We start from the raw sequence: 9,641 nt of genomic DNA, 5'->3' as shown, positions 1-9,641 counted from the left end.
TATATATATATATATATATATATATATAGATAGATAGATAGATAGATAGATAGATAGATAGATAGATAGATAGATAGATAGATAGATAGATAGATAGATAGAAAGATAGATAGATAGATAGATAGATAGATAGATAGATAGATAGATAGATAGATAGATAGATAGATAGATAGATAGATGGAAACTTTTTTTTGCTTTTTATATTAATTTTTACACAATATTTTACTGTATTTTTAGCATTGTTGCAATAGAATTATCAATTTAGCTGGGAGTTAAGCTTCTCTATATTAAACATCCTTTCATTCTTTTTTTTTTTTCCAGGCTGCAGGAGAGCTCGTGCCTATCTTCAACAATCTCTTTGCAAAAGGCAGGGTCAAAACTGCAGCACAGGCCCACATAACAAACAAAACAAACCAAAAAAATCCTAAATCATGCAAAGGAATTTAAAATTATACATATGGACTCTTTCTGCTGCCATTAAAATATCAAGAATTGGCTCCCAAGCAGGTCCCTGCCCTCACCTGTCACTCAGCTTACATTCCACCCAACCTTGACGGCTCTCCCTGTCAGTGATGGGTTATGCTTTTAGTGACTGACATAATCAAGATGGAAGAAAATGTATAAATGAGTCAAAGGATATGAAGATATTTCAGCAAGGAATTTTGAATTTAACAGAATTAATCCAATTGATTAAAAGTTCACTACATTCAAAGAGAGACGTAGAAGAGTGGAGCTGAAGTTATGGAAGTTTCCAAGGAGGATAAACTTGAGGGAGGCAGAAGGATGTCTGGAGTCATGAAACCACCAGAGGGTGGTTGGGGTTGGATGATAGTCGCTGGATGTTTCCTCGCCACCATCTGCATTCGTGCAGTGACCAGGTATTCAACTCTTTTATCCCTATACATCTCACTTCATGCTTGAATTAAATATAAGAGTTCATCTTTGGAATATACTTTATGAAATACCTGTGAATGTTATTTATGTCTCCATTGACTGTCCTGTCCTTTGACTGGTAATTGAGAGTAAGTGTGTACTTATAATCATAATGACATATATCCATTTAATTTATAAACAAATAGTTGCCTTCTTTGTATAAGTATAGCCAGATGTTTAGGGTTTCATTGACAGGTTCAGTTGCAGTCATTACTTGACCATAACTTTGATTTTCACTTTATTTCTGTTCTGTTGTACAAAGTAATATATACACAAACAACTCTTCCAAGATCAATATTACATGACAAATGTTGTTTCAAGATTGAAGTTTCTTTATTGTCATTCGCATCACATGGGGTACATGAGGTGGAATGAAACTGTGTACTCAAGGTCCCATTTACAACCAAAAATAGCAAAAATATAAAGTATAAAAATAAAAAGTATATAAAGATCAAAGATATACTCTAAGATATACGCCAAACGAACGTTAAGCAATATGCTAAAAGATCCAAGATATACTATTAAACACTAATGCAGTAATGTAAAATAATATGGCATATTAAACAGCAGCCCGAATATGAGTCTAACGTGAGTAGATGGGTATGAATGAATACAGCAGCATAAAGGCAAAAGATCAGCAGCATGGATAATCAGCAGCACAGATAAGTCACATATCACCAATTAAAGTGGCATTACTGTGATTTTTTTTTTTTTTTTAATGCCCTAAGTACTTTGTGATGAATATTAGAAATTCTTGGATTTTATTTTATTTTTTACCCAGTCCATATCTGGCCAAGTCTGCTTTAAATATTCTATTGATTAGTCAAACTTAAGGAAACTCATCCAACTACTTGAAATCTACTAGATTGTTTAGTCACAAAGCAGGCATTATGATATTATATATATTATCATATATAAAAATATGCAGTACACAAAAAGCCACAACCTCAGATGAGAAACGGCATCTTCTGTGTGGAAGATAAAACTTGTACATGTACAAAATTCTACAGAACAATAAAGGGAGGCAAAAACTGTGTTGAATGCTATGTTTGACATGTACAGTAATAAATATTAGGTTTCATTCCACTGTTCATGAACCACTCAACACATTCTTTTTATGCCCTTTGTCATGAGACCATGGTGTTCCCTTTCACATTATACAACAGACAACAGTCATAAAAACTAGACCACTGAGTTCAGAACCGACAGATTACTAGATAAGAGTGGCACCCATAAAATGATGAAAATCTCACACCGCTTTAGTTTGTCACCCATGACATGAAACCAACTCTTGAACTTAATCTTTACTGTAAACGGTATCATTGCAAACTCATCCCCTGACAGTAGAGTGAAAATATTATAACATTTTTGCTTAAAGTCACTAATTTGTCATTTAAGTATTCTCCTAATAAGTTGACTACTGTTATTATTATTTTAAAAATAATTTAAAATGCCTGTTTTCTTGGCCTTTATAAAACCATCTTTGTTGCCAACATATTTTTGGACAAAATTGAATTGCTTGCCTGTCACTGAAAAACAAACAAGACATTTACCATGAAAATAAACAGCAATAAAAACTTCTGTTCTGCTCTCTCCATCCAGATGCATCTCCATATTTTTTGTGGAGTTCCAGATGCACTTTGAGAAGGATTACACCTCCACGGCTTGGATCCACAGTATGATTGACTCCACCACCATGCTGTGTGGTAAGAAATGCAACTTTTTCAGAATTTGCCAGTAAATATGCAGGTTAGACATATTAATATGACCATAAACAGATAAAGTGAAACACACTAATTATCTAGTTACAATTACAACTGGTGACACAATGAACATCTTATCTTTGTTGCTGAATTGTTGAAAACACTGACATAAAAACAGAATAATTTAATTGACTTTGAAATGAGCCCATGATGTCTGCACAACTGTGCCACTGCATGTCCATGACTGCAGTCCTTTTGGAATATTTGTCCAACGTTGCAGAGCAAAAAGGGGAAATTGGAAATAGCCTTTGTCTGTCTGTCCATCAATGCTTGTTGTATGAATAATAACTTAAAAATTAAACGAGGTACAGACTTCAATTTCTAGGCATGAGAAAGATCACTTTCAAAATTGGGTTGTCACATCAAAATCCAAGATGGCTACCACCATATCTATATGTAATAGATATGTGTACATATATGTAACTCAACCACCCCTATCCGTTGAGGAAACTATGCTTTTTAGTTTTTGTATTGCTAAAAATGATTGTTTCCGTGAATGACTGTGGTAGCTGAAAATTAATCTATGGTGCCATTATCAGCCACCCCCTGGCTCCACCATTGCACCTCCTGGTGGATAAAAGTGCTCCCTCTGCTCACCAGAATCCATCATTCTGCAGTACCTTGGACAAACAAAAACAAACAAACAAACAAGCTCTATTCTTATACACAGTGTATCTCCTACCCACTTAAATATATTGCACTCCTTGTTCAATTCCCGCCTAGAAAAACATTGATTTTAAGAACTACAAAACATTCTCAAACCTCTCTGCGATGGGGGACATTTACATACCGCTTGTTTTGGACTAAAATGGTCAAAGGAAGAAAATTTCCAAGCCATTTCCAAGGCTCACTGAAGGACTTGAATGAATTATGGTCAGTTCAATAAAAAAGTAACATGGTCATGACATTATGGCTGGTCAGTAGATGCTACACTCTGATCAGATTGTACATGGTGTGTGCATGTTTGTTAGTGAAACTCTGATGGATAGTAGGAAAACAATACTTGTGTCTGCATGAGCATACAGTCTAACTAATCCACACAATCTGTGTCAAGCTCCTCTTGGTAGTTTCCTTGGCAACCGTCTATCCTGCAGAGCAACAGTCTTTATGGGGGGGCTCCTGTCCTCTGCAGGCCTGGTCCTCAGCTCTTTCGCCTCTAGCCTGGAATTCCTCTACATCTCTCTGGGAGTAATTACAGGTATGAACAAACACAACACCTTTTATGGCACTTTAGCACTCTGATTATTTGGCTGTAGATTAGAACTACAATTTCAGATCTAACTTGTTTGAAACAAACATTTCAACATTGAAAATGGTCATATGATGACTTGATGAAGATTAAATGAAAAGAAAAGAAAAATCCCTCACCCTCGTTAAAATATGTTGAGGGTCTGTTGAGATTTGGCAGCATTTGGCAGGTACCCTTTATCTGCCCTCCACAGGTCTTGGCTTTGCTCTCAGTTACACGCCAGCCATAGCAATGGTTGGACGGTACTTCAATGAGAGGAAAACTCTGGCCTATGGCATCTCCATGTCTGGTATTGTCTTTACTGACCTTCTTTTTATTTAGTTTTATTTTTTGGTGGTAATTTCAATTTCATATTCCTTTCTACTTGTCTCTTGCTTGTATTTTTCATCCGACAGTTAATCCAGGGTTATTCAACAAAACTGCTCAGGGGCCACAGTTTCTGAAAGCCAGCAGCTTGAGCCAGACATCCTGCAATTAAAGTCATTATGTAAATAAACCAAGTATTACATTGATCTGTTACTTTTTTAATTTGTTTATTTTGTTGCGCCGAATCATAAACACAATAAACGGAACAAAAAACCCAAACCCAGAACCAATAATAATAATAATAATTTTTAAGGAACTCATTGAAGTCCGTCCCGTGGGCCACCAGTTGAATAGCCCTGATTGAGTCTATCTTAAAGTTTATTTTTCCATCTTTTTCCTTCTTCTTCTCTTATTTTATTCCTTCCTATCTAATCTGATTTTGTTGTCTTCAGGCAGTGGCATCGGGACCTTCCTTCTGGCTCCTGCAGTTCAGCTGCTTATTGAACATTATTCCTGGAGAGGGGCTATGCTCATCCTCGGGGGGTTTGTTTCCAACTTGTGTGTTTGTGGTGCTCTGATGAGGCCGCTGGAACAAAAGAGTGTTAAAAGGTCAGTGTTTTTGTCCTGTCTTTTTGCAGTAAATTATACCTCAAGATTATTAAGTTAATTTCTTATCATCTAATATACTGTACTTGCTGCCGTACATGTTGCACCGCCGTATAAGTTGCATCAGTCCAAATATGTCTAATAAAGTGGGAAAAAAGAAAAGTAGCTTTGCCGTATAAGTCACATCTATTATGCGTCATCGCTGACCACTCGGAAATGTGGGCAAGTGTTGTGCCAAAAATCGATTGGCTGTCAAATGGCGGCCGTGGGAGCATGCATGGGAGGACTTTGAAATTTAACAATATAACTACTTAAAAACTATTATTTGTTTGCTCGAAATAATAGTAAAGGTGTGTCTCAGTTGAACTTTTCCTTAATAAATTCACTTTAATGGTCATATCAGCTGCATTTCGCCTGGGCGGCGCGGCGAAATGCAGCTGATTTGACGTTTGCTCCAGGAGTTCTGGAGCGAGATGAAGGAGCATTGTATGGCAAGCCAAATGTCTCATTAATAGCCACTTTTACCGATTAATGAGACACTTGGCTTGCCATATAGGCCGAGGGCTCTCTAGCAGCTGAACATGGTAGTGTTTATTATTTTCCTTGTCAGAATGACTGAAATAGCTAGATCTCAGCTAAAAATTGGGTTATAAATATGGGGTGGAAGTAAATTAGTCGCTTTGGTGTATAAGTCGCAGGTCTTGCAAATTTATGCAAAAAAGGGGCCAAGATGGTGTAGGGGCAGGGCATCTGACTCCAGACCCGAAGATCCTGGGTTCAATCCCCAGTCATTGCACATCCTGTGGTGTCTCTGAGCAGGACACCCAATCCCAAATTGCTCCCCAGGTGCTTACATAGCTGCCCACTGCTCCACCAGATGCAATGGGTTGAATGCAGAGAGCCAATTTTGTCTTTGTATGGGAACATACAATAATGACAACGCATACTGTAGCACTTTTTTTATTTATTTATAAAAAGGTGCAACTTCTACGGCAAAAAATACGTTAGTGCAAAAATGTATTCGTTGATTGGCTTTTAAATTTCAGTTATTTTTAAGTGCTGGAAATAGTAAAATTGGACAAATATCAGTTCTTCGGTACGTTTTATTGCAAAATTTAACGCAACCTTTTCTTGTGTATTTTAAATCTTAGATTAAATGGAAATTGAATAATGAAACTTCCTTGAAAAGTTAGTAAAAATTAATGCAAATTCAGTGTGACCAAATGTTTCTGTTATGTGAAAAACAAGTCTTGTGGTCCAATGCGTTATGTTTATAGATGTGCATTAAAAGAGTCAATATTTAACTATCACTGTACAAAATTGAACACGTCAGTCATCTGGCTGCAAAAAAAAAACATGGCTAAAACATTGTTGATTTAACCAACAGATGGAGCAAGTTGCTCACAAATAAAGTTTGTAGTAAATTAAGTTTTGTTCTTTAGCCTTTAGTTTGTTTAATTTAATCACTTAATGTATGAAATTGTTCAGAAGAAGAATGTTGTAATGTTTGGTATTTCAACACCTACCTCTTTGAGATTCTGACAGTGATTTTTTTTAGCAGAGAATGCATTGATTGTAGCTGAAATTCCCTTTTTTTAGTGGTAGTTTCCATAATACTCCACTGAAAAATGCATGATGCCTATTCCAGTTTTATGGTTTCTCCAAGTCTTCCTTATTGTGTGTAGCTTAGCAACAGACCTTGTGACTTGTTAGCCTGCCCTAACCCATGTGCATAATGTTTGAAATGAAAACCTTCACAACCTTGTTTTACCTGCTTGCCTCACAATGATTGGCTAGAAGCATAACAAAGCATTTAAATATATACTGTAATGTATTTTTTTCTTGTTCTGTTTTATCTAAAGGATGTGGGAAAGCAACCTGACAAATGTGGAAAATGCCCACTTGACAGCTGTTCTGGAATCTGAATTCACTGAACCAGTAACTAGCGACTGCAGCCAAGTGGCACCAAAACAGCAGACAACAGACAACCTGAAGGATACGCACAACATTGTCAATGCCATTGGAACATTTCAAAGTTCTGGATGTGAAAACCATAGACTTCGAGGGAACATAACACTACTGACAAACCACATACTTCCTGATAAGAGAAGGGCAGATAAAATAGCTGAATGCATTTTATTTAGCAACAAACTGGAGACAATGTTAGGAGAGATGGAAGAACTGGATGAAAATGGCAGCATGATCAAGGACTCAGAACTGATGGAAAGCATAGGCTCGAACAACACATCAGCGGCTGCTAATTCAAAAGGACAAATTTCAGAACCTGATGAAATAAACACGTTAGGTGGCTTTGATAAAACTGTTTCTACCGAACCTTTGGTGAACTCACCTCCACTATGCAGACTCCAGGGTTTTTGTCTCAGGTTCAAGGAGGAGTTTGGTTTCTTTGTGATACCCAGCTTCTTGATTCTGTCAGTGTCCTTCTTGTTTCTGGCGTATGGCTGTAGTGCTCCATTAGTTTACCTTGTTCCTTACGCCCTGAGCATAGGAGTCAAGCATCGCCATGCCGCCTTCCTCATGTCTATTTTTGGTGTCAGTGGAATTGTTGGCAATATCACTTTTGGATGGATCATGGACAGGAGGTAAGTCAGAGATGAAGGTTTGTTTGTTAGATATAGACATATTTTAAACTGAAGCAACATAGTGATATATTGCCTTTTTCCAGGTGTCTGAAGAGATATCGCTTTCTGAGCTACATTATGGCAATAGGCATGGAGGGCCTTTGTTGTATATTCCTGCCTTTTCTCCATTCCTTCTCCCTCCTGGTGCCATTTTCCACACTCTACGGGTACTTTGATGGGGCGTATGTGGCACTAATACCAGTTGTGACCTCTGACACTGTAGGCTCCACCCATTTTACCTCTGCCTTGGGTGTGGTTTACTTCCTGCATGCTGTTCCATATTTGGTCAGCCCACCGATTGGCGGTAAGGGTTCATGTATTAGATGCTACAATACTTGAAAGTATATTTTTATTGAGTGGTTAGCTTTATTTGTGTATTCATTTTTCAAAATTAAAATTGGTAGCAATACACAATATTACCTGGTATTTACAGGGTATATACTTGTTATTTATCAGTATATATTCTGTGTGTACCTGAAAATTACTGAGTAAAAAGCCACTTCATAATTCAGCTTGGTCCTTGTGTGTGCCAGGTGTGTACCAGATATATACAGGTATTAGGAAAGTACCAAGTATGTACCAGGTGTTTATTGAAGGTGAAACTGCTTCATAATAAAGCCCAGTATTTACAAGTATCTGGTAGGTACCTTGTAGGCACCAGGTATGTACCCTGTTCATATCGGACAAATACCAGATATGTACCATGTGTATTCGATACGTATCTGGCAATTAGTGGGTAATAAGTCACTTCATAATTCAAGCTGGTGATTGCAAGTATCATATATTTCCTCTTTATGTACCCTAAAAGTATCAGGTAGGTATCCTGTTAGCACCAGGTAAATACCAGCAACATACCCTGTATGTACCAGGTACCTACCAGGTATGTTCCATGATGTATTATGTATAGCTGTTGTAAAATTATTTTTTGTCTTTCTGATTCTTAAAGTACAACTAATCTACACTTAAAAATTGTATTAAAATACTTTTGCACTTTAAATAAATCAACTCTTCAGGAATATTTTGTTAAAATCAATCAACCTTTATTTATACAGGTAAATCCCATTGAGCCTCGAGGACTAAAAAATATATTTTTGTGTGTTCTTCACCCTAAACATGTCTTTTTTCTTAAATATTTGTACACAATAAATAGCATAACATAAGTCAAACAAAAAAGCTACTTGACATGTATTGACATGTATATTTCTCTTCCTCTTTTTTCAGGTTGGTTAGTAGACCGGACAGGAAACTATGCATCAACCTTCTTCCTCAGCGGTGCTTCCTTCATCTTCAGCTCTTTGAGCTTGGTGGCTGCTGCTTCGGTCACACGTGTGATCTCGCTGCTTGGATTGGCTCGGGGTGAGGAACAGCATCCACAGGAAACAAAACTGTCAACTTGTGCCTGATGTTTACAAAAGAGAAGTTGTGGCAGCATGTAATATGACATTCTATTTTTCTGTTTTTTTTTTATTTTTTACTTTAATATTGTGTTCAGATTTGTGTTTACAAAGTCAAAAGTTTGCAGATGGCCTTGAATATTTGAAGAATTTAGCAGTCTTTTTATTGTAATGAGATTTACAAACTTATTGATTTTAAAGCGTATGTTAAAAATACATCATTTTTATACATTAGAAGTTTCCTAAATACTTTTTGTTTAGCATTCTGTTGGTATGAGTCCAGTGTACTTCATTGTTTAGTTTTTTGATAAAAATGTGCTTGAAAGTGTTTATTTTAGCCACAAGTTGGCAATATTTTTGTGCAACTTTTGTACCGCAACTTTTCAGCTCATTGCACACTCACATTTTCTTCATAAACTACATGAAAAATATCACCATGAATTTCTGTAATTGTTTTTTCTTCAATACAATTGTCAACCAGGAATTTCATTTTATAAATATCATTGATGGATGATTTTATGGGATATGTTTTTTTTTTTTAGCAAAAGATGGATAGTTACTTTAAAATCCCAAAGAAATAAGCCCCTTTCAATCCTTTTATACTATGTATGTATTTTTTAATCATCAGTGATATTGTAGTTTCAGGACTGTGTGTGAAAACCAAAATGAAAGAAGAATTTACTCATTTATTATCTCAGTATTAGTTTGTATACATAAACCATGTTTGTACTCCCAAGTCATCAAAGTT

At 36.4% G+C, this 9,641-nt stretch overlaps 1 protein-coding gene across 1 annotated transcript; it reads left to right on the top strand.

Moving 5' to 3' along the window:
• The first annotated feature begins 333 nt into the window (after positions 1-333).
• Positions 334-8,902, top strand: LOC119419581 (monocarboxylate transporter 12-B). The gene is made up of 8 exons (XM_037686934.1): positions 334-878; positions 2,536-2,639; positions 3,751-3,894; positions 4,139-4,234; positions 4,704-4,860; positions 6,720-7,460; positions 7,544-7,803; positions 8,721-8,902. The coding sequence occupies exons 1-8, from the start codon at positions 742-744 to the stop codon at positions 8,900-8,902; spliced, it is 1,821 nt and encodes a 606-aa protein (XP_037542862.1). The 5' UTR covers positions 334-741.
• The last annotated feature ends 739 nt before the right edge of the window (positions 8,903-9,641 follow it).

Source organism: Nematolebias whitei, chromosome 1, assembly GCF_014905685.2.
Source record: "Nematolebias whitei isolate Nwh7 chromosome 1, NemWhi1, whole genome shotgun sequence".
Taxonomy (NCBI): Eukaryota; Metazoa; Chordata; class Actinopteri; order Cyprinodontiformes; family Rivulidae; genus Nematolebias; species Nematolebias whitei.
The sequence above is the reverse complement of the archived record's forward strand: the minus strand, read 5'-3'. Positions and strand labels throughout refer to the sequence as shown.

What these genes read in the sequence shown, in the direction of transcription:
- LOC119419581 (XM_037686934.1), top strand. Translation starts at nt 742, where the DNA reads ATGGAAGTTTCCAAGGAGGATAAACTTGAGGGAGGCAGAAGGATGTCT. An exon ending in CTATGGCATCTCCATGTCTG is followed by an intron (nt 4,235 to 4,703) that starts GTATTGTCTTTA and finishes TGTTGTCTTCAG; the next exon opens with GCAGTGGCATCGGGACCTTC. An exon ending in GAACAAAAGAGTGTTAAAAG is followed by an intron (nt 4,861 to 6,719) that starts GTCAGTGTTTTT and finishes TTTTATCTAAAG; the next exon opens with GATGTGGGAAAGCAACCTGA.